This window comes from Anomaloglossus baeobatrachus, chromosome 11 (assembly GCF_048569485.1).
Source record: "Anomaloglossus baeobatrachus isolate aAnoBae1 chromosome 11, aAnoBae1.hap1, whole genome shotgun sequence".
Lineage (NCBI taxonomy): Eukaryota > Metazoa > Chordata > Amphibia > Anura > Aromobatidae > Anomaloglossus > Anomaloglossus baeobatrachus.
Window position 1 is genome coordinate 132,425,408 of NC_134363.1, and position 24,977 is coordinate 132,450,384.

The following is a 24,977-nucleotide window of genomic DNA, read 5'->3' on the forward strand; positions in this document are numbered from 1 at the left end:
TCCGCTCCTCCATCAAGGATCTTAAGATGGGTTGTCATTTCATCTTCCAACAAGACAACGACCCAAAGCACACAGCCAAGAAAACCAAGGCCTGGTTCAAGAGGGAAAAAATCAAGGTGTTGCAGTGGCCTAGTCAGTCTCCTGACCTTAACCCAATTGAAAACTTGTGGAAGGAGCTCAAGATTAAAGTCCACATGAGACACCCAAAGAACCTAGATAACTTGGAGAAGATCTGCATGGAGGAGTGGGCCAAGATAACTCCAGAGACCTGTGTCGGCCTGATCAAGTCTTATAAAAGAGGATTATTAGCTGTAATTGCAGACAAGGGTTATTCCACAAAATATTAAACCTAGGGGTTGAATAATAATTGACCCACACTTTTATGTTGAAAATGTATTAAAATTTAACTGAGCAACATAACTTGTTGGTTTGTAAGATTTATGCATCTGTTAATAAATCCTGCTCTTGTTTGAAGTTTGCAGGCTCTAACTTATTTGCATCTTATCAAACCTGCTAAATCTGCAGGGGGTTGAATACTACTTGTAGGCACTGTATATTGTTTTGAAAAAGCTAAAAAAGTCAAATTATAGTCCTATTGCAATTGTCACTGTGGTGTTGGTAGGAGGTCCTGCCCAGCACAGTGCCCCCCTTGGCCATGTGGCTGAATCTGGTAGTGCAGTTTAGTCTCAGATTAGCACCATCCATTATCTGGAAGGCAATTGTCAAGGGCTAGAGACCCTTACCAAGGCAAAGGAGGAGGAAGCCCCTCAATCATCCATACTAAAGGCCGTCACACGCAGCGACATATCTAACGATATATCGCCGGGGTCGCGGATTCCGTGACGCACATCCGGCATCGTTAGCGACGTTGTTGCGTGTGACATGCACGAACGACCGTTAACGATGGAAAATACTCACCAAATCGTCCATAGTTGACACGTCGTTCCTTTTTAAAAAATCGTTGATTGTTGAGCACACAGGTTGTTCGTCGTCCCCGAGGCAGCACACATCGCTACATGTGACACCGCAGGAACAATGAATTACAGCTTACCTGTGGCTGCGGAAGGAAGTAGGTGGGCGGGATGTTACGTCCCGCTCATCTCTGCCCCTCCACTACTATTGGGCAGCCGCTTAGTGAAGCCGCTGTGACGCCGGATGCACCGCCCTCCTTAGAAAGGAGACAGTTCGCCGGCAACAGCGACGGCGCTAGGCAGGTAAGTCCGTGTGACGGCCCCTAACAATATTGTGCGCCACGGGCAGCAATTTGCCCGTGACGCACAAACGACAGGGGCGAATGCTTTCACCAGCGATATCGCTGCGTGTAACACACCCTTTAGGCTACTTTCACACTTGCGCTGAACGGCATCCGTCACAATGCGTTGTGTGACGCATGTGACGGATTCATTGTAAATAGTGTCATAATAAAGGCAACGGATTCCTGTGAAATAACGCATTGCGTTATAGCCGTGAGAGAGGGAGAGAGCACTCATCATCACCGCACACACTTGTACTACCGACCCCATCATCAATGCATACACCTGCACTACCACCCCCATCATCACCGCATACACCTGCACTACCGCCCCCATCATCACCGCACACACCGGCACTACCGCCCCCATCATCACCGCATACACCTGCACTACCGCCCCCATCATCACCGCACACACCGGCACTACCGCACCCATCATCACCGCATACACCTGCACTACTGCCCCCATCATCACCACACACACCGGCACTACCGCACCCATCATCACCGCATACACCTGAACTACTGCCCACATCATCATCACTGCACATACCGGCACTACCACCCCCATAATCACCGCACACACCGGCAATACCGCACCCATCATCACCGCACACACCTGCACTACCGCACCCATCATCATACACACTGGCACTACCGCCCCCATCATCATCATTGCACACACCGGCACTACTACATCCATCATCACCGCACACACACCGGCATTACCTCAGTGACGTCCCTGCTGACATTGTGACTCACTTCAGTTTCTGCGTGGAGCTCACAGGAGCCGTTCAACGCAAGTGTGAAAGCACCCTTAGGGTCACACAGCTATTATGTAATAGGTGGCGGCACTGAGCACAGAAGAACAGAAGGTGGAGAAAGAAGTTGTGATACTATTTTTCGAAAAATTTCTTTCTTTCTTTATTTTACTCCCGTATATAGTGCTATTAATTCCACTGCGTGTTACAGAAACTTTTTTTGCATGCGTGTGAAAATTGATGCTGAACTATCTTGTTTCAATTGCCTCTCTCAGACAATGCATCCCCATGATAACAGGGAATAAAAACAATTCTGTGTAGTGTGGATCCTGCAGGTGGGCAATTGTCACGCTAGGTACAGGGAAGTACCAAGCAAATGGCAAAAGGGAAGGGAAACCTTGTGTCTAGGGAAGGGGGAGATGGTGACCCCTGACCAAACCTACCTCTAGCCCCTGGCTTCCCTCACCACTCTAGATAGGTTCCACACTTATGTGCCGAATAGGAAACCTGGCCCTGGCAGACCCTGAAATAGGCCCTAGGTAGGAAACGGATGGGATGAGCGTTTAGTCAACCCAACTAAGCGCTAAAAACACGCAGGGAAATACACAAAGGGGAAAGTAAATAAATAACTTATCTCCAGATGAATCAGGGAGAAGAAGTTTCTCCAGATGAATACAAGCCGACTGCTTGCACTGAAGACTTGTTAAGGGTATAAGGCTATGTGCCCACGGGACTCTGTATCCACGGATTTTTCTGCAGCTAAATGCGCAGCATTCCCCCGGATTTGTTGCGGATTTGACGCGGATTTGATGCGGATTTCGTTGCGGATTTTGCGTTTTTTGACATTCAATTGAATGGGCTAAATCCGCAGGAAAAATTGACATGCTGCTGATTTTTCCGCAGGGAAATCCGCATTATTTCCGCTGCTCAAAAAACCACAGCGTGGGCACAGTAGTTCCCAAATGCCATAGAAATGGCTGGGGAGTAGCTGTGCTGTAGATTTTTGAAAAATCCGCGGAATTTCCGTGAAAAATCCGTGGCAAATTCCGCGCATTTTCCACAGCGTGGGCACATAGCCTAAGTCCTATCACCAGCACAGAGTAAAGGGGGATGAGGGAATATAAAGACACAAAGGGAAGTGCTGAAGACTAACAGCTGAAAAGGTGAGGAAATCTGCAGGGTCCTAAAGAGAAAGAGATAAACCCCAAGCAGGTAAAAAGGGAAAGTCAGAGAGCAGCTGTGTAGCCAAATGCTGGTACCTTCTACAGCCGGAATCTACAGGACTGTCTGTGAAGCTTAACAGCAATGCTGTATAGTCATGCATTTGTCCCATACTTGGCACAATATTGGTAGGACAATGCTAGGATGGACAAAAATAGAAAAAAGATACAAGGGAGCTTGATTGCAGGATCTGACTACACAGAGAGTGTTTGTTGTCTGTTACCATGGGGATGCATAGTCTACAGGAGTCTAGAAAACTTTTGATGTAATCCTACTACAAAGTTGCTTCATATTTTTAAGATTTTGAGTGAAGGAATAAAATTAATGTTTGCAAAGGTGTACACAGCTTTTTAATTGTTCATTAAAAATACATCATTAACAAAGTGCTTAAATATAATATTATAAAATATAAAACGGACAAGAGAAATAATCATCTGGAATCTACAGAAATGTTGACGTTATAATATCAAACAGCCTATAAAACGAAATTTTGTATCCAAAACTTACTTCCTGTAGAGTTGGAAGAGCGTCGCTGCATGGAGCTTGAGATGGAAGCCTCTGTTGGAAGGGGAGGTGGAGGCGGCGGGTAACAAAAGTTTTCTGGAAGAGGTGGAGGGATTGGAGGTGGTGGTATATTCCCCATGGGTTTCTTATCAGAGGCGTTACCATTGTGCACACTTTCATTTGCGAGAAGAGAACCCTTTTGACAAAGAGAGAATCAAACACATCAATCACGACAAGTCAGAAAACTTTAATTCAAAATGAAAAATATATTTTTGAATGGCCCCTACAATACGATAATAAATCCACCTAATATATAAATTAGACCGTTGAAGACATAAATTGGGACTTTCAATGGAATAAAGGCACCTGCTATTGTATAACCTTAACCTCCTGGGCTCCAATACAGAATGGATTTTTGGCACTTGGACTCCTCTCAAGCTTTAGAGCGCAGATGCTATTGCTACCTTAGCACCTTCTATAGCTATAGCCCTATGTTATTGCTTGTTTTTATGCATTTTTTACGACTTCGTCTATTGATTTAGCATGACAGCTCCATCCATATCTATTCGAATTTCTTATGTCATTGCTTTCTATTAATCAAAAAATGTTATGGTCTTTAACAAATGCTTTGCCATGAAATGCTTTTAAACAATGCCAATTGTTCACCAACATACCTCCTCACTGTGTGCCATCTTTCTATGGTCTTGGGGTACTTCTGAAGTGTTCTGCCCTAGGTATTTATAGTAATCCCCGGTGCTGGGCTTCTTATTAAAGTTTCTTGACTTTCTGCAAGAGTCAGCCCTTCGAAGTCCTTCAGGACTGCCTTCACGTGACGTCAACTGTAAAATCAAGAGAAAGCTGACACGCTCGTATGGCTGGAGATGAGCGAAACAATGTAAGACCACAAAAAAGGTCAGAAATGTTCAGCTCACCCATCAGCTGTTCACCGATTCCTGTTAGGATCCTGTGCACGGATAGGTTGGTTGCCTTGTATGTCCATAGAAAAATAGAAAAAATCCAGCACAGTTCCTCATGTTCCAAAGTGACTAAGACAGAATGTCGAAACGCGTAGTTGTAACTGTGTGGTTATATTTACATCTTTGCTGTATACCGGATACTTTTAACGTGGATATACAATAAATTTGGATTTTTAATTTATCCTGAGGAACCGCGCTGGATTTTTTTCTCTTTTTCTATAAACAATCTAAGACGTCCAGCAATAAACCAAATAGAAATTCAAAATCACTATAGTTGTTTGTATTATCAAATTTCAATTATTCGAGTCCATCAATGATTTCAGAAATTGGTTTGTTAACCATCGGAATAGATTTCTACATTGCATCTAGACTACATGAATACCTGTATATCTTTATGCTCTTAAGTCAACACAGTCTATGAATCCAATTATTAGTTGCGTCCAGCCAAGTTGTTTTATGCCTAAATCGAATACAACTGATGACTAAGTTGCGCAACATTTTGGCATCCATAATAGGCTGTGATTCCATTTATTAGTTGTGTCCAGCCAAGTTATTTTAATGCGTAAATTGAATACAACCGATGACAAAGTTGCGCAACGTTTCGGAATCCATAACTGATTCGAAAAATGTTGCGTGCAATGTAATTTGGTCTTGCTCTAGGGTTAATGGTGTCAGCAGTACTGGTATAAATTTTCCTCTTGTGTTTTGCTACTGCGCCGTAGAGAAAAAAAAACAATAGATGGCCAAATATATGGAAATAAGACCCTAAAGAGATTGAGACTCTTCCTGGCAATACAATGATCAATGGGTGTCCTGCTGCTCTACTCTTACCCACAACTTTCAGCCATGATCTGTATAAGAAGCTGGAACCAAGTGTTCAACTGTCCTGCAGGGCCTCAGAAGGAACAAAAGAGCATTACACCATTTCTATTCAAATCTCTATGTAATGCTGCAGGGAATCAAACTAGACAATTTTATTGGGAAGGCATTAAAGGGAACCTGTCAGGTGCACTATGCACCCACAAGAATGAGTAGTTCTGAGTGCATGTTGCTAATCCCCGCCTAACTGTCCCTGCATCTAGTAGCATAGATAAAGAGATCTTTGGAAAAAGTATCTCTAAAGATCCTTAATGATATGCTAATGACGCGATGGACTAGTCACGAGGGCGTTACTTCTCCCGACTAGTCCGCCTTCTTAGCATGTTGGCACACCCACAGGGGTCTGCTAACAACTATTCAATGCCTATTGCCCAGCATCATCAGCGGCGACACGCGTACCTGTGTCCATTGTCACCTCTTCAGAACGCCGGTCAGTGCACATGATCACTATGAAGCTGGATGTACGCGTCCCGGCTTCGGAGAGGTTTAGTGCGCATGACCAGAAGTGCTGAGACTTCTGATCATGTGCAATGACCCTAAGCCCGGCGTCTGAAGCAGTGACAATGGACACAGGTACGCGCGTTACCGCTGATGACGCTAGGCATTGAGTAGCATGTTAGCACGTCCTTGTGGGTGTGGTAACATGCTAAGAGGGCGGACTAGTCAGTGGGCACATGAGTAGTGTATTCAATGTGTTGCAGATGTAATCGGCACCCTTAATCTATTTTCTTTTGATGTTTTTGGAAACCAGTAGCAAGAAGAACCTTGAGACCCTTAGGCTATGTGCCCACGGGGAAAGTGTCCTGCGGATATATCCGCACGACATTCCGCAGGTGCTCCCAGGAAACAGCACCACAACTTCTGTCTGTTTCCATGCTGCGGAATGTCGTGCGGATATGCTGCGGGCATTCTGCATTGAGGATACAGTGCCATGGCTTTGGCACTGCATCCTCAATGCAGAACAAGTGCTGCCGTGATCGGGGAAGTTTATATGTACGTCCATCATGCAGCACCTCGCTTTCCGGTGGCCGGGTCACTGTCAGGCAGCGTCTGGTTTCACTGTGCTGGAGGTGGGCGGGCCTGAACTAGCTCCGGCTGTCACATGACCGGAGCTCGTGCAAGCTCCGCCCACCTCTTCCTTCCTGTACCTGGCTGGATCCACCGCGCTGCTGCCGCTACACCGGACGGAGAAGTGACTCGGGTCTCTATCAAGGCAGGTAAGTATATGGGACCCTGCGGAGAAATCCGCTACAATAATTGACATGCTGCAGATTTTTCCGCACGGAAATCCGCAGCGTGGGCACAGCATTTCCCAAATGCCAAAGAAATGGCTGGGGAGTAGCTGTGCTGCAGATTTTCGGAAAATCCGCGGCTTTTCCGCGAGAAATCCGCGGCAAAATCCGGGCATTTTCCGCAGCGTGGGCACATAGCCTTAAGGTAGATCATAAAAACCCATGAGGAGCTGAAAAACCTCTAAAACACAGGACCTGGTGAGGAATTAACTATATGGGTATGCTCTTCTATGGCAGAATCTTAGGGATCAGAGCTCATTTTTTTACTTGGATTTCTGGTGCTCCATTGATGGTCAGTAACCAAAATTAAACTAGTTGTGTATAACAGAAAGCGAGACAAGATGGTTCTGTAAAATACAGATCCATATGAACATACTGTATAGGATCTGTGATGAGTAAGACAAAATCCATAAACTATTACAGAATTATTGGACAAGAGTTTAGAAATACCTACAGGTCTTACATACCAGCAGGAATCCCATATTGCCTCCTTATGGTACAATCATTATATTATGCAAATATATTTCTACCTTTATAAATTCTCGTAGCCATTCTAGTTTTGCATCAATTTTATTTCATTTTCCTTTAATTCATCTAGAGAACAGATTTCCGTCGGTCCATAGTCCAGTAGCAAGGGATTTACACCACTCTATTTGATGCTTGCATCCACACATAGTAATCTCAGGCTTATTTCTGCCATAAAAACCCGGATTTCAAACTCACGTTGCTTTCAGGAACAGTTAAGAACTTAGTAATGAGTGGTATAACCGAGAGCACATGTATCACACACTACACCCTTCAGCACCTGGTAGTCCATCCTGTTCGGTGAGCTTTTCATAGTTTTTATTGGCCTTGCTCTAATAGAATCGTAGGATGGTAGAGTTGAAAGGATCTCGAGGGCCATCGAGTCTAACTCCCTGCGAGTGCAGATTTTCCTAAATTTTCCATCTATATGTAGAGCTGAAATTCTGTGAATTCACTGTCACGGTTCCCCTGTGCTGAGCATTTTGCATTTGAAAATGCTCTGCTATGTGTTTTGTGCACTTGCTGACAGGTTGTCATTCAGCACTAGGGTCCACGCTGATTTTGGGAGGTGTCTTCACAGATGTGCCTCGTTCCTGGTGATTGTTCTGTTACTTTACTAGGCTTGCTCTGTCTGAACTTCGCCAGTCGTACTTCCTGTTTGCTCAGTGTGCTCTTGGCTCCTGTCTGGTGTAAGTGTTCTGATCTTGGCTTCTGACCTCGGACCTCTTCCTGACCACGTCTCTGTCTGCTGCCTGAACCATATATGTTTTCTAGCGGCTTCTGACCTTGGACCTCTTCCTGACCACGTCTGTCTGCTCCCTGAACCTAATACGTTACCTCCCAGCTTCTGACCTTGGACCTCTTCCTGACCACATCTCTGTCTGCTCCCTGAACTTTATATGTTACCTTCCGGCTTCTGACCTCGGACCTCTTCCTGACCATGTCTCTGTCTGCTCCTTGAACCTTATACGTTGCCTCCTGGCTTATGATCCCGGCTTGTCTGACTACCCTTCTATTCATACTGCTCGTAGTGTCTAGCATCAAACTCACTCTTTGGAAAGTCTTCATCCTATGACAATGTCCAGAGACTTACCTTGGCTTTCCTTCACATATGGCCGAAATTCAGTGTATAGCCTTATAGCCAAGACCAGGTTCCTTTTTAGCACTATCCTCCAACCAACACCCATCACAAAGAGAACGTACCCTTAAGTAGGAGACCTATTTTGTAGATCATGGATCTCAAAGCAATGTCTGCAACTAATGTGACGCCCTGGACTAGTCAGGTAGTCCCATGCAAACACACCCCTCCCCTTAGTAAGGTGACAGCAGCCAAACTACAAACCTTTGTCACCACCCTCCGGGTTTGATGTTCACACCAGGGGGGCGGAGCCAGGTGGGTGGCTCCACCCACCAAGGAGTTCACAGGCCGGAGGCGGGAAAACAGTCTAGATTAGTCTTGACAGTGGAGTGAAGTGGAGTCAAGTTCAAGGGCAGACCTGTGCTCAGGTCTGCCAAAGTCTACACTAGGTGTCTGGGTTGGAGCCCAGTCATCTCTGGCAAAGAGGCAGACGGTGGTGGGTGGTGGCCGCCTGCAGGAGCTGGAATTACAGCCGGTGGAACCGTAGGGACCGGGGACGGGCGGTGGCCCGCCGGTACCAAACCGGGGAACCGATTGGAAACCGGAGCACTCACACCGGGGTACTCAAATCCAGTACGAGGCCCAGAAACAACTAGGCTAAGTCAAATCAACTGATTGAGGACTGGACTTTAGGACCTTTCCCACACAAGACCCGACTGAAGACAACAGCCCAACCATTAGGGTAAAGCCACCGCCAAGGCATAGAGACCCAAGGGGCCAGCGTCTGCGGGCACACAGAGATCTCCCAACACACAGCAAGCCGGGGAGTGGACTACCGTTGCTTAGGCATAAGAGTCATAACTTTCACACAAGAGAGGTGCAGGAGAAAGGCGGAAACCACCAACCTGTTAAGGGGAAACTGCAGCCGGCTGCGGGCACTGTTCACCATCTTGTTTGGTTTACCAGAGACTTCAGCATGTTTTCTCATAGTGAGTACAACAGTGCCTTCGGGCCGCGCACCGCGCCGCACCGCACCGACACCCCAGCACGCATCCGTCCCCTCGCCTCAGCACCTCCCTCGGGCCCCCGGGACCACCATCCCCCTACCCACGGGAGCCTAGTCAACGGCAGCGGTGGTGTCCATCCATTCACCACAACCCCGTGGGTGGCGTCACGAACTTAAATCTCCTACAAACCATTGCGGCTGCGGCCGTGGATCTCCCCACCGAAGTCCCTACGTGTAGCGCCAACCCCCCCTTTCAGAGCGACGTGACCCCCGGGTCCGTGGAGAGCTTGAGCCACCCACCAATGAACATGGATCCGAGCGGCTCGGCAGCCGGCCGAGCCCCGGGGAGGTACACTAGCTCTCAAACTACCATATGCCATTTATAATAATGGAGACTTCTTATGAAGCAAAGAGGCCCCTGGGTGTGCCTGCTACATCAGCACTCCATACGGCTACACCCTTGCACTCAGCTACAACCCTTCAATTTCTTATGAAAAGTCCCCCTCTTCTACTACTAATGCATGTCTTGGATTTCATGCAACTTACATCAATGGGTAAAGCTGATGTGGCTGAAATGATAATTATAGGGGATGTCTAAATACTTATGGTCATGCAGTGTAAAATTACTGGTGATTTTCTATGGTGGAAATGTACTTGAAAGACCAAAGTTATTGTAATAACTATGTATATGGTTGAGGTTGGTCCTTTGGTTATAGACTGTACAGGGCACTGGAATAACTCCTAATAGTTTAGCACCGAGACAGTTAACAGCTTAGGAAGGTGTGTGAACTATACAATAATTAGGTTCCTCTAAGTAAATACCAAGCTAAACGCATTTGTTGAGTTAAGTAAATGAGACTTTCTGGCAAGTATGTAAAATCCACTTTTTGCATATTTTGCTGGCTTATCGGCAAAGCTAAGATGAGAAGACTGATTATTGCACAAAGAGGTTTATCATTAAGGTCATCAACATGTTAGATTTCTGCACAACGTTGCGCAACTAATTAGTCAATGATGTTATGCCGAAATAATACAGATACTAAAAAAACGCGACTGTATGGAAGTTATCTGTGGGATTTGTATATAAAGCCTACAGAGTAACTGAAAGGCAGGTTGTGGATTAATGTACACCCATCATCCGATGTAGAGCAAAGTGGTCATATTGTGCTATCGTAAGAGAGTATTGGATGTGCCATAAAGCATCAAACATCATAATAAGTACACACACATATTATATATACATATATATATATATATATATATATATATATACATACATACTGTATATATACAACTGTACAGTCAGGCTAAAAAAAAATTGCGTTTGACACAAATTTTGTTTTTCATGAAGTTTGCTGCTTCAGTTTTCTCTAATGGCAACTTGCATTAACTCTGGATTGTTATGAAGAAGAGTAATCAGATGTATTGCAAAAAAAACTGCACTGTCATTCTTTGTCACGAAAATTAACTTAGTCACAAAAACCCATTTCCATTGAATTTAAAGGGGTTGTCCACTTCTTTTACATTGATGGCCTGATAGTCATCAATATCTAATCGACCAGGGTCCAACACCCCGCACATCTGCCGATCAGCTGTTCTTAAGCCTGGTTTACACGCTTCAATAGATCTTTCAATCCGTCGTCGGGGTCAAGTTGTAAGTGACGCACATCCTGCATCGTTCGTGACGTATTTGCGTGTGACACCTTCGTGCAATCAAGATTGAACGCAAATACGGTGATCGCATACACGTCGTTTATTCCTCATACATTGGACGTTTTGTTGTATGAACCTAGTCAATTGTAACGTGTGACATCCCTCATACGATTTTGGTGTCTGATGCTATGTGCGCAGGTGTGCGCTCTGCACCGCAGCTTAATAAAAGGTCCGCTTCAGAGCGCAGCTGAAAAGCTGCGTTCTGAAGCGCCTCACAATGTCTGTCATTCACTAATCTTTGTCAGTCGGTCACTATCTCTGTCCCACTCTCTCTGTCCATGTCAGTCTATCCCTCTTACTACCCCCTCTCTCATATACTCACCGATCCCCGGCGCTGCACGGCATTCACACTGGTCCGGCGGCTTTTACTGTTTTGAAAAAGCCGGCCGCCCATTAAACAATCTCGTATTCCCTGCTTTCCCCGCCCACTGGCGCCTATGATTGGTTACAGTGAGACACGCCCCCACGCTGAGTGACAGGTGTCACACTGCACCCAATCACAGCAGCCGGTGGGCGTGTCTATACTGTGCAGTGAAATAAATAATTAAATAATTAAAAAAAATGGCGTGCGGTCCCCCCCAATTTTAAAACCAGCCAGATAAAGCCATACGGCTGAAGGCTGGTATTCTCAGGATAAGGAGCTCCACGTTATGGGGAGCCCCCCAGCCTAACAATATCAGCCAACAGCCGCCCAGAATTGCCGCATACATTAGATGCGACAGTTCTGGGACTGTACCCGGCTCTTCCCGATTTGCCCTGGTGCGTTGGCAAATCGGGGTAATAAGGAGTTATTGGCAGCCCATAGCTGCCACTAAATCCTAGATTAATCAAGTCAGGCGTCTCCCCGAGATTCCTTCCATGATTAATCTGTAAATTACAGTAAATAAACACACACGCCCGAAAAATCCTTTATTATAAATAAAAAACACAAACATATACCCTGGTTAACCACTTTAATCAGGCCCAAAAAGCCCTCCTTGTCCGGCGTAATCCAGGATGATGCAGCGTCGCTTCCAGCGCTGCTGCATGGAGGTGACCGGAGCTGCAGAAGACACAGCCGCTCTGGTCACCTCCACACAGCAAATGAGACAGCCGCGCGATCAGCTGAGCAGTCACTGAGGTTACCCGCTGTCACTGGATCCAGCGGTGGATGCAGTGGTGGCCGCGGGTAACCTCAGTGACAGCAGCTGATCGCACGGCTGTCTTCATTACCTGCGTGGCGGTGACCGGAGCGGCTGTGTCTTCTGCAGCTCCGGTCACCTCCATGCAGCAGCGCTGGAAGCGACGCTGCATCATCCTGGAGTACGCCGGACAAGGAGGGCTTTTTGGGGCTGATTAAAGTGGTGAACCAGGGTATATTTTTGTGTTTTTTATTTCTAATAAATGTTTTTTCATGTGTGTGTGTGTGTTTATTTACTGTCACTTACAGATTAATCATGGAGGGTGTCTCATAGACGCCTGACATGATTAATCTAGGACTTATTGGCAGCTATGGGCTGCCAATAACTCCTTATTACCCCGATTTGCCAACGCACCAGGGCAAATCGGGAAGAGCCGGGTACAGTCCCAGAACTGTCGCATCTAATGTATGCGGCAATTCTGGGCGGCTGTTGGCTGATATTGTTAGGCTGGGGGGCTCCCCATAACGTGGAGCTCCCCATCCTGAGAATACCAGCCTTCAGCCGTATGGCTTTATCTGGCTGGTTTTAAAATTGGGGGGGGACCGCACGCCGTTTTTTTTAATTATTTAATTATTTATTTCACTGCACAGTATAGACACGCCCACCGGCTGCTGTGATTGGGTGCAGTGTGACACCTGTCACTCAGCGGGGGGGGGCGTGTCTCACTGTAACCAATCATAGGCGCCGGTGGGCGGGGAAAGCAGGGAATACGAGATTGTTTAATGGGCGGCCGGCTTTTTCAAAACAGTAAAAGCCGCCGGAGCAGTGTGAACGCCGTGCAGCGCCGGGGATCGGGGATCGGTGAGTATATGAGAGAGGGGGATAGACTGACATGGACAGAGAGTGAGGGACAGAGATAGTGACCGACTGACAGAGATTAGTGAATGACAGACATTGTGAGGCTTTTCAGCTGCGCTCTGAAGCGGACCTTTTTTAAGCTGCGGTGCAGAGTGCACACCTGCGCACATAGCATCAGACACCAAAATCGTATGAGGGATGTCACACGTTACAATTCACTAGGTTCGTGCAACAAAACGCTCAATTCTAGAGAATGATACGATGTGTTTGCGATCAACGGTTTTGCGTTCAATCCTGATCGCACGTAGCTGTCACACGCAGACACCTCACAAACGATGCCGGATGTGCGTCACTTACAACTTGACCCCAACGACGGATTGTGAGATATATTGAAGCGTGTGTAGCGGGCTTAAAGTACCCTTAAGAGCACTGCCATGAATAAGAAGGCACGTTTTCCCTCCTACAAAGAATGGAGACGTCTGTAAATTTTATTGTAGGTAACTTCACTGTGACAGCAGAATCCAAAAAGAAAATAAAGAAAATCACATTGTATTATTTTAAAAAAATAATTTGCATTTTATTGCATGAAATAAGTATTTGATCACCGACCAACGAGCAACATTTCTGCCTCTCACAGACCTGTTATTTTTTCTCCTACTCTGCACTCATAGTCATTATCTGTGTTAATTACACCTGTTTGAACTCTTTATCTGTATAAAAGACACCTGTCCACACAATCAATCACACTCCAACCTCTCCACCATGGCCAAGACCAAAGAGCTGTCTTAAGGTCCAGTCACACTAAGCAACTTACCAGCGATCCCAACAACGATAGGGATCGCTGGTAAGTTGCTAGGAGGTTGCTGGTGAGATGTCACACTGCGACGCTCCAGCGATCCCACCAGCAACCTGACCTGGCAGGGATCGCTGGAGCGTCGCTACACGAGTTGCTGGTGAGCTCACCAGCAACCAGTGACCAGCCCCCAGCGCCGCGTGGAAGATGCTGCGCTTGGTAACTAAGGTAAATATCGGGTAACCAACCCGATATTTACCTTGGTTACCAGCGCATGGAGCTACACGTGCAGAGAGCAGGGAGCAGCGCACACTGAGCGCTGGCTTCCTGCTCTCCTAGTTACAGCACACATCGGGTTAATTACCCGATGTGTGCTGCAGCTAAATGTGCACAGAGCAGAGAGCAGCGAACAATGCTTAGCGCTGGCTCCCTGCTCTCCTAGTTACAGCACACATCGGGTTAATTACCCGATGTGTGCTGCAGCTAAATGTGCACAGAGCAGGGAGCAGCGCACAATGCTTAGCGCTGGCTCCTTGCTCTCCTAGTTACAGCACACATCGGGTTAATTAACCCGATGTGTGCTGCAGCTACATGTGCACAGAGCAGGAGCCGGCACTGACAGTGAGAGCGGCGGAGGCTGGTAACAAAGGTAAATATCGGGTAACCAAGGACAGGGCTTCTTGGTTACCCGATGTTTACATTGGTTACCAGCCTCCGCAGAAGCCGGCTCCTGCTGCCTGCACATTTAGTTGTTGCTGTCTCGCTGTCACACACAGCGATCTGTGCTTCACAGCGGGAGAGCAACAACTAAAAAATGGCCCAGGACATTCAGCAACAACCAACGACCTCACAGCAGGGGCCAGGTTGTTGCTGGATGTCACACACAGCAACATCACTAGCAACGTCACAAAAGTTGTTCGTTAGCAGCGATGTTGCTAGCGATGTTGCTTAGTGTGACGGGGCCTTAAGGATACCAGGGACAAAATTGTATGCAAATAAGAAAGCCGCGGAGACACCATCACATGTTTCTCAACGCTGGCAGGAAACTAGCCAGGTCTTTCACCGGGAAGGAACAACCACGGGAAGCCAGATTCCTACTCCACACTGATGAGGGTCAAATACCCCGAAACGGCTGTCTGTGGATGGATACCATGTTTGGTATAGGTGGTCTTCTTGACTGGAGACTGCCCTTCCCGTGGTTGTTCCTTCCTGGTGAAAGACCTGGCTAGTTTCCTGCCAGCGTTGAGAAACATGTGATGGTGTCGCCGCGGCTTTCTTATTTGCATACTTCCCAGGGGGCAATGCTCTAGAATCACTGCGTTGAGAAACACGTGATGGTGTCTCCGCAGTGGATATGTTGATCTCCCTAAGGTCAACAATGCTTGCTTAAGTAGTCTTTTACTAGGCATTGCCCCCACTAGCCAGATTCCTACTCCACACTGATGAGGGGCAAATACCCCGAAACGGCTGTCTGTGGATGGATACCATGTTTGGTATAGGTGGTCTTCTTGACTGGAGACTGCCCTTCCCGTGGTTGTTCCTTCCCGGTGAAAGACCTGGCTAGTTTCCTGCCAGCGTTGAGAAACATGTGATGGTGTCTCCGCGGCTTTCTTATTTGCATACTTCCCAGGGGGCAATGCTCTAGAATCACTGCGTTGAGAAACACGTGATGGTGTCTCCGCAGTGGATATGTTGATCTCCCTAAGGTCAACAATGCTTGCTTAAGTAGTCTTTTACTAGGCATTGCCCCCCACTAGCCAGATTCCTACTCCACACTGATGAGGGGCAAATACCCCGAAACGGCTGTCTGTGGATGGATACCATGTTTGGTATAGGTGGTCTTCTTGACTGGAGACTGCCCTTCCCGTGGTTGTTCCTTCCCGGTGAAAGACCTGGCTAGTTTCCTGCCAGCGTTGAGAAACATGTGATGGTGTCTCCGCAGCTTTCTTATTTGCATACTTCCCAGGGGGCAATGCTCTAGAATCACTGCGTTGAGAAACACGTGATGGTGTCTCCGCAGTGGATATGTTGATCTCCCTAAGGTCAACAATGCTTGCTTAAGTAGTCTTTTACTAGGCATTGCCCCCACTAGCCAGATTCCTACTCCACACTGATGAGGGGCAAATACCCCGAAACGGCTGTCTGTGGATGGATACCATGTTTGGTATAGGTGGTCTTCTTGACTGGAGACTGCCCTTCCCGTGGTTGTTCCTTCCCAGTGAAAGACCTTGCTAGTTTCCTGCCAGCGTTGAGAAACATGTGATGGTGTCTCCGCGGCTTTCTTATTTGCATACTTCCCAGGGGGCAATGCTCTAGAATCACTGCGTTGAGAAACACGTGATGGTGTCTCCGCAGTGGATATGTTGATCTCCCTAAGGTCAACAATGCTTGCTTAAGTAGTCTTTTACTAGGCATTGCCCCCACTAGCCAGATTCCTACTCCACACTGATGAGGGGCAAATACCCCGAAACGGCTGTCTGTGGATGGATACCATGTTTGGTATAGGTGGTCTTCTTGACTGGAGACTGCCCTTCCCGTGGTTGTTCCTTCCCGGTGAAAGACCTGGCTAGTTTCCTGCCAGCGTTGAGAAACATGTGATGGTGTCTCCGCGGCTTTCTTATTTGCATACTTCCCAGGGGGCAATGCTCTAGAATCACTGCGTTGAGAAACACGTGATGGTGTCTCCGCAGTGGATATGTTGATCTCCCTAAGGTCAACAATGCTTGTTAAAGGGACAAAATTGTAGACCTGCACAAGGCTGGGATGGGTTACAGTACAATAGGCAAGCAGCTTGGTGAGAAGGCAACAACTGTAGGTGAAATTATTAGAAAATAGAAGAAAACACAAGATGACAGTCAATCTTACTCGGTCTGAGGCTCCAAGCAAGATCTCACCTCTTGGGGTAAGAACGATTCTGAGAAAGGTCAGAAATCAACCCAGAATTAGACAAGAGGACCTGGTCAATGACCTGAAGAGAGCTGGGACCACAGTCTCAAAGATTACCATTAGTAACACACTACGACGTCATGGATTAAAATCCTGCAGGGAACGCAAGGTCCCCCTGCTCACGCCAAAACATGTCCAAGCTCTTTTGAAGTTCGCCAATGACCATCTGGATGAACCAGAAGAGGCATGGGAGAATATCATGTGGTCAGATGAAGCCAAAATAGAACTTTTTGGTATCAACTAAACTTGTGTTTGTAAGAAGAAGAAGGATGAGTATAACCCCAAGAACACCGTCCCAACTGCATAGGGGTGGAAACATCATACTTTGGGGGTGTTTTTCTGCAAAGGGGACAGGACAAGTGCATTGTATTGAAGGTAGGATGGATGGGGTCATGTATCACGAGATTTTGGCCAACAACCTCGTTCTCTCAGTAATAGCACTGAATATGGGTCATGGCTATATATTCCAACATAGCAATGACCTGACATACAACCAGGGCACCTAAGGAGTGGAAACATAAGAAGCATTTCAAGGTCCTGGAGTCGCCTAGCCAGTCTTCAGCCCTGAATCCAATAGAAAATCTTTGGAGGGAACTGAAACTCAATGTTGTCCAGCAAAAGCCCTGAAACCTAAAAGATCTGGAGAAGATCTGTATGGAGCAGTGGGCCAAAGTCATTATAGGTTACCGTTGAACATCCTCAAATGGCTTAACCTTGTCTTTTTATTCGTAATTTTTTTGGTGTGTCTATTGACCCTTTTGGTCTTTTTATCTATTTATACATTAACGGTTGCATGTTATACACTTGCTTTGATATTACGTTCTCTACTATGGCCAAAAGATAATGATCTTACACAAGGAACCTCTCTATGTCAACTTAGAATTTCCAAGTCGGGCATTTATATATAATCTTTCTATTAATGCTGCAAGGGATGTATCACAGAGTATATGGATGTATTTGTAATTTTAGAGATTGCCTATCGGTAGTCTGTGAAATTTTATTATTTATTGGTTATCATCTAGTTCCCCAGAAATAATAAAAGAAAACTTAGGAAGTTGGTTGGAGGAGCTGGAAAAGCATATCTACTTCTAAAAACAGCGCACCCTTGACTTTAGACCGTATAAAATATTGTGTCTCTTACCCATTCAAGTGTTCCAATGAGAATTTGATTTTTGTAAGCCCCAATGCATAATATCCAAAATGGCCCACTAACTAGTACGGGTCTATAATTGTTTTGCTCTTCTCATATTGGCCATAGGAATACTTTAAGCCCCCAAGTCTCTGTGGGTGTTGATACAACTGTACACCCGGCACCCACTAGGGTTACGCCCCTGATAATGCGTCATCTTGAGAAATGAGTAAAGATTCCTTCAAGCCTTCAAGCTACTCAGAAAGATGGCAAACTGTTAATTAGATCCTGTGGGCAGGACTGGACCTAAGGACACTCCTAGCTCACAGCATTCAATCACCTGTCTAACTTCAGTAGGACTGGAGTGGGCCCATATATCTGCATTCTTTCCTGCATCAGTTGATTATGTAAAAATCTTCCCGACCAACATGCTTTTGAGGACATAAGATGCAGTATGAGGCCATTTCTACACAACTTTCATAGTCCATCTACAGGTCATGATGTCATAAACCAACCATGGATCTCAAGACCAAAACCCAACAGTCTCATGGGCACCACTGTGTTATGGTGATGAGATTAGATATCAGACCTCATTCAGATTGGGAAAATGTTGCATAGAAGATTTTGGCTGCAGAATAGGAGATTAAGATTAGACTTGGTGTCCACATATATGCAACAATAGATGTGCATCACATTTTACACAGTGGTTGAACGAGAAGAGGCATGCCTTTTGTCATCCCAATGATCTGGAGAGAGCCAACCGATCGCAATATCAATTGTTATTTATTCATTGTGACCCCATTACGAAAGGAGTTTCAAGGAAAGAGTGGACTTTAGAGTATTCAAACCCTGCATCTGCAATACCACATACAGAAGAATTGCCAGTTCCAAAAGCACCAGAAACATTTTCAGTCAAGTCATGTGAGGAAGAAGAGGACACTTCATGTCATGAAGCATCTTCCTCTCATGACCTAGACATTCTGTCAGCAAGTTCAATTGAACAACACCTTATAACACAAAGTGAAATGGACGATCTTGGTAGAGATTTGGATCTGCCCAAGAGTAAGGCTGAGATCTTAAGTTACCGACTACAGCAGTGGAATCTCCTAGCGGCCGATGTCCAGATTTCTTTGTTCAGCAAACGGGATAAAGATCTTGTCCAATAGTTCTTCATGGAGGACAATCTTTTGGCATGCAACAAAATCAACAGTTTATTGGAAGCTCTGAAGATAAGTCATAATCCAGAGAATGGAGGTTCTTTGTCGATTCATCCAAAACAAGCCTAAAAGCCATCTTGCTGCAAAATGGCAATGTGCTACCCTCAGTTCCAGTTGGTTATGTGGTCCACATGAAAGAAACCTTTAACCACATGAACAAGCTGTTGAGGTGCCTGAACTAAGACCAACATTAGTGGCCCCTCTGTGGTGACTTAAAGGTGGTTGCTGTCTTACTTGGTCTCCAGGGTGGATACACAATGTACCGCTGCTTTGAGTGAGATAGTCGTGCAAGAGAATTTCACTACAACAAAAGAGACCAACCTCTCTGACAGTCACTTCAGTTATAGAGCAAAAATGTCATCCACTTGTTCACGCACATAAGATTTTGTTACCACCATTGCATATCAAGTTGGGCCTAATGAAGAACTTTGTAAAGGATGGATAAAAATTCAAAATCATTCAAGAATCTCATTGATAAATTTCCAAGGTTGAGTGAAGCAAAGATAAAGATAGGAGTCGTTATTGGACTTCAGATATGTAAGCTTTTTCAAGAAGAGGCGTTTCTCCATTTGTTGCAGGTGAAGGAAAAGGCCGCGAGGGTAGCATTTACATTAGTGGAACCTAGTGATGATCAAGCACTACCATGCTCGGGTGCTTAGTACTCTTAACAAGCAGTTGGACTAAGATCTTACAGAAAAATGCTTGAGTTGCCCATTGACCTCCATTATGAGTCGAGCCCATTTGAGCATCCAACTGCTCATCCCGAGTCCCAAGCACCCAAGCATGGTAGTGCTCGCTCATCACTAGCGGAAACTAATTTTTTGGGAAACACAAGAGCAGATAACTATGAAAAGTTGGTGGAAAATCTCTTCAAAACATATAAGGATCTTGGCTGTAACATGTCCTTAAAGATTAATTTCATACATTCACATCTAGGCTTTTTCCACAAAAAGGCGGAGCAGTGAGCAACGAGCACGGTGAGAGACTTCACTAACATATTGGAGAAAAGATAGCAAGGAAAATGGAATCCATCAATGCTCGCAGATTAGTCTTGGACAATTGTAGGACATGATCGGATGCAGGAGGACAAGAGACGAGCAAAAAATAGTTGTCACTGAATGAGGACCAAATTTTGTAGTGCGATTTCTATAACTGTTTATAATTCACAATTGTGTTTAGACATGTTTTTGTTATTTGAATTGTTGCTAAGTTTCCTCTATAAAAATATCAAAAAATTGTCATAACAAAATATTGTGCATCTTTATATTTGCAAAAATAATAATGTTTGAAAGTACCGAAACTTTTATGCATTTATTATACATACAAATAAAAGGAAAACTCTTTAATATCATAAAGCAAGAGCTATACAAATATTTCATTGTCAGATTTGAATTCAGGAGGTCAAAATCATTAAGAAATGGCTCATTTCATACCTGTACCTGACAATTTCTGAAAATATGTAGAACAGTGTAATCTAATTATGGCATATAACAACCAACTATTAGTTACATGGAAATTCACCAATGCCAAGCACCAAATACGCAACTACCGGCAGCCAAAGTGTCGAACATAATCCATTTTCATCAAAACATTACATGGAATCAGTGATCAACGCATTACATATCACTAGGGATGATGACTAGGTTAGTGATAAAATGAAAAATAAATTAAAAAAAAATAAAAATATGCATTAAAATAACAAAAAAAAAAAAGATATATTATACTGTCTGTATCAAAAAATGTTTATTAGGGTTTATTTTATATGAAATAAATAAATTAATAAAAACTAAATAAATAAAATACATAAATAAAAATTTGCATTTTTTTGTGATAAATTCTGTACCGGACAGACTAATTAATATAAAATAAATAAAGAAAGAAATAAAAGTTGCATTATTTTGTGATAAATTCTGTACCGAACAGACTAACTAATAAATTAATATAAAATAAATAAATAAATTAAAATGTTATTTTTTTGTGATAAATTCTGTACCGGACAGACTAATTAATATAAAATAAAGAAAGAAAGAAAGAAAAGTTGCATTATTTTGTGATAAATTCTGTACCGAACAGACTAACTAATAAATTAATATATAATAAATAAATAAATGAAAATGTTATTTTTTTGTGATAAATTCTGTACCGGACAGACTAATTAATAAATTAATAGAAATAAATAAATAAATAAATAAATAAATATTGCATTTTTGTGATCAATTCTATACTGGACAGACTAATTAATAAATTAATATAAAATAAATAAATATTGCATTTTTTATGATAAATTCTGTACCAGACAGACTAATTAATAAATTAATAGAAATAAATAAATAAATATTGCATTTTTGTGATCAATTCTGTACTGGATAGACTAATTAATAAATTAATATAAAATAAATAAATAAATATTGGCTTTTTGTGATAAATTCTATACTGGAAACACTAATTAATAAATTAATATAACATAAATAAATAAATACTGCATTTTTGTGATAAATTCTGTACTGGACAGACTAATTAATAAATTAATATAAAATAAATAAATATTGCATTTTTTATGATAAATTCTGTACCAGACAGACTAATTAATAAATTAATATAAAATAAACAAATAAATAAGTAAATAAATCAATATTGCATTTTTTGTGAAAAATTCTGTACTGGACAGACTAATTAATAAATGAATAATAAATAAATAAATAAATAAATATTGCATTATTTTGTGATAAATTCTGTACCAGACTAATTAATAAAAAATAAATATTGCATTTTGTTTTATAAATTCTGTACCAAACAGACTAATTAATAAAAAATAAATAAATATTGCATTTTTTTATATAAATTCTGTACCAAACAGACTAATTAATAAAAAATAAATATTGCATTTTTTTTTATAAATTCTGTACCAAACAGACTAATTAATAAAAAATAAATAAATAAATATTGCATTATTTTTTTAAAAATTCTGTACCAAACAGACTAATTAATAAAAAATAAATAAGTATTGCATTTTTTGTGATAAATTCTGTAACGGACAGACTATTACATATTTTGTCAGGAGCAGTTCCGAATGCTATACAACAAACTTGGAAATCAATATAAGTGCTATGTAGAATTATTATTAAATATATAAAAATTGTATTAAATACACAAAGTAAAATAAATGCTCAAAAATTGACTAAGAAAGGGAAAAAATGTGCTAAGCTTTCTCTGCACCGAAGACAGCTGTACAGAAGCTATAGACATCAGGCCCTCATAGGAAAGACAAAGTTAATATTTAACTCGTGGAAACTGCGCATCAAGAATAGAATCAACACAACGGCAAAAAATAATAATCTAATAAAGGAAAAAATAATGATAAAATAATAAAAAAGATCTTACCTTTGTGTCTTCTTTGGCTTGCAGTCACGAATATACCTGTCCGTCTGTGACAAGTTACATGACACCTCTGCACAGCACACCTGTTTCACTCAATCCAACCTCTCAAATTACATTAACTCTCTAATGAATTCCATAAACCTGAACCTATGGGATGTCGCTGACATGACATCACTCGCAGCACTGCAGCCAATCACTGGGAGAGGGACTTTACCTTGCCATGCAAAAACCGGACTCAATCATCTACCTAAGAACAGTGCAGAACAGGTATGCTACAACATGCAGATGTAGCAGAGCTGAATGCGTCATATAATCTTTGGTGGGATAAGTCGCTGGGTAGTTTTTCTATGCAGTTTTTATACTGCAAAGGTCAGGCAAATGACAAACTCAACTCTGCTAGATGTGACATGGTGCATGTATAGATGTCATAGGACGCAGTGTATCAGATGAACTGCGGCTACTTTGCAGTCCAATCTGAAGAGGGTAACCCCCCACTTTCCCTGTTAAATACGCAAAGAATGCAGAGTTTATCTCAACACGTGACTTAAGGGGTTAAAATGAAAGACAAATATCCGATTAATGAAACATGCAGTGCGAGGAAAAGGAAGCCTTTGTTTCTGGGGAAGTAAAGATCAAGGAGGATAGTGAATAGTTACACAAGGCTAGTACTATGACAAGGGACGGCAGAAATAAATGCAGCGTAAAACCTGGAAATCCAAAGACGCAGTGAAAGTACAGAAGCGGAGGATGGAGATATTTGTGATTCTTCATACCGGATTATGAGATGTAAAAACGCACAAACAAAAAAGACAGATAACAATTTCAGCACTGCTACATCTGCGATAGGGAGATAAGGGTCTCTGTGGATTGTAAAGATAGGACCAGTCACCGTCCACCATAAAGAAACAGAAGACGGTTGGGATGGAGTGCTGCTAAGTGTAATAATGAATTCAAATGTCTGGGTATTGCGGTGTGAATATGGACTGATGTACGGATGAATTCCGTGTAATATATAACATAATATATCTTGGCGCACACAGAGTGTTCTGCTGTACTGTCATGGGGTATGAATTACAGTACAAGGGCCCCTAGGCTGGCCTTCAGACTTGAGACCCTGCGCTGTCCCTTATCTCGGAGGTAGGCTTGATGGTAGGGAGGTCCGAGCCCCCAACGTGACCCTGACTTCTGTGATTGGTAATTAGGAATCTGACCTCCTAGCAGAGTTTCCCAGGTCAGCAGGAATTAACTACTGCAGGACTGAGGAACACAGCACATGAAACAGCCGACGTCTAGCTCTGGCTGGACAACTAGGAGACATCAGTTGAGTGTCAGGCTCTGCAGTGTGAACAGAGCCTAACGCCGCCGTGAAACCTAATGAGTCTGGACCTGAACATCACATGACATGTACTTTTTGATATGTTGCCATTATGGCAGACAGCAGGGAGAACCCACTGACGCCCTTATACTCCACACACATGGCCGGGCACGGGATTTCATTCCAAACTGTGCCATAATGATGTCATGATGACAATGGGGAAAGCAGGAAATCGGGGCTTCTAAGCTGACCCTCAGGCTAGGGGGCTCTGTACTATCTCTAGTCTCAGGGATACTCCTAAAGGTGGGGATGCCGGAGTCTGCTCCTGATCTGATACTCCCTCCCTCTCCCCCGGGGGGTACTGGGACTGGAGTGAGATTAAACCCACAAAAATAGACAGACGGGGAAACCTAACCAAAACTCTGTCACACAGCACATGCTCACAGAGGTATAAGACAATAAAAGATAAGGAGGAAAACAAGAGCAGGGAAGAAACAACAAGACAATGGGCAACTCCACAACCACTCCATGCAAAAAGCAACAGTTTCCAGATAGCCTGGGGGACCAAAACACAGACCAACACAGTATAACCTATAGCTGGAATGGGTAGAAGATTTCATCCAGCCTAAATATGAGAGTAGCAGATGTGATTGGCTTCCTCACAACATGTGATCAAAAGAGCCTAACAAGCAGACTAGCAGAGGTTAACTCTTGATAGCCTGACTATGACTGAGCACACAGCATTGGAATGTATGGCCAATACTCCTATAGACAATGGTCGCTCTTCCTCCATTAAAAAAGGAGACTTTGGACCCCTTTATTCTTGTGACGAGGGGAAATTTCTACCTTATATTCACTTTCCTGACGCTATCTGGCAGATATTCCTTTGAACCTGGATAATTAAAGCATCATATATACCAGGAAGTTGAATTCCAAGAAAATTTGCATAACAATAAACGTCTTGGGGGGAAAAATATGGATAGAGACATCACCAGGTTTATTCAAATAGATC

The 24,977-nt window shown here is 43.7% G+C and overlaps 1 protein-coding gene across 1 annotated transcript in view; it reads right to left on the bottom strand.

Annotated features, from left to right (window-relative positions):
- Positions 1-24,977, bottom strand: part of ESPN (espin) — a 304,695-nt gene that overhangs the window by 61,048 nt on the left and 218,670 nt on the right. The window contains exons 8-9 of the mRNA XM_075328416.1: positions 4,413-4,577; positions 3,742-3,934 (exon numbers count right to left, since the gene is read on the bottom strand). Coding sequence (XP_075184531.1) covers positions 3,742-3,934; positions 4,413-4,577 — 358 coding nt within the window. The remainder of the gene's footprint in view (positions 1-3,741; positions 3,935-4,412; positions 4,578-24,977) is intronic.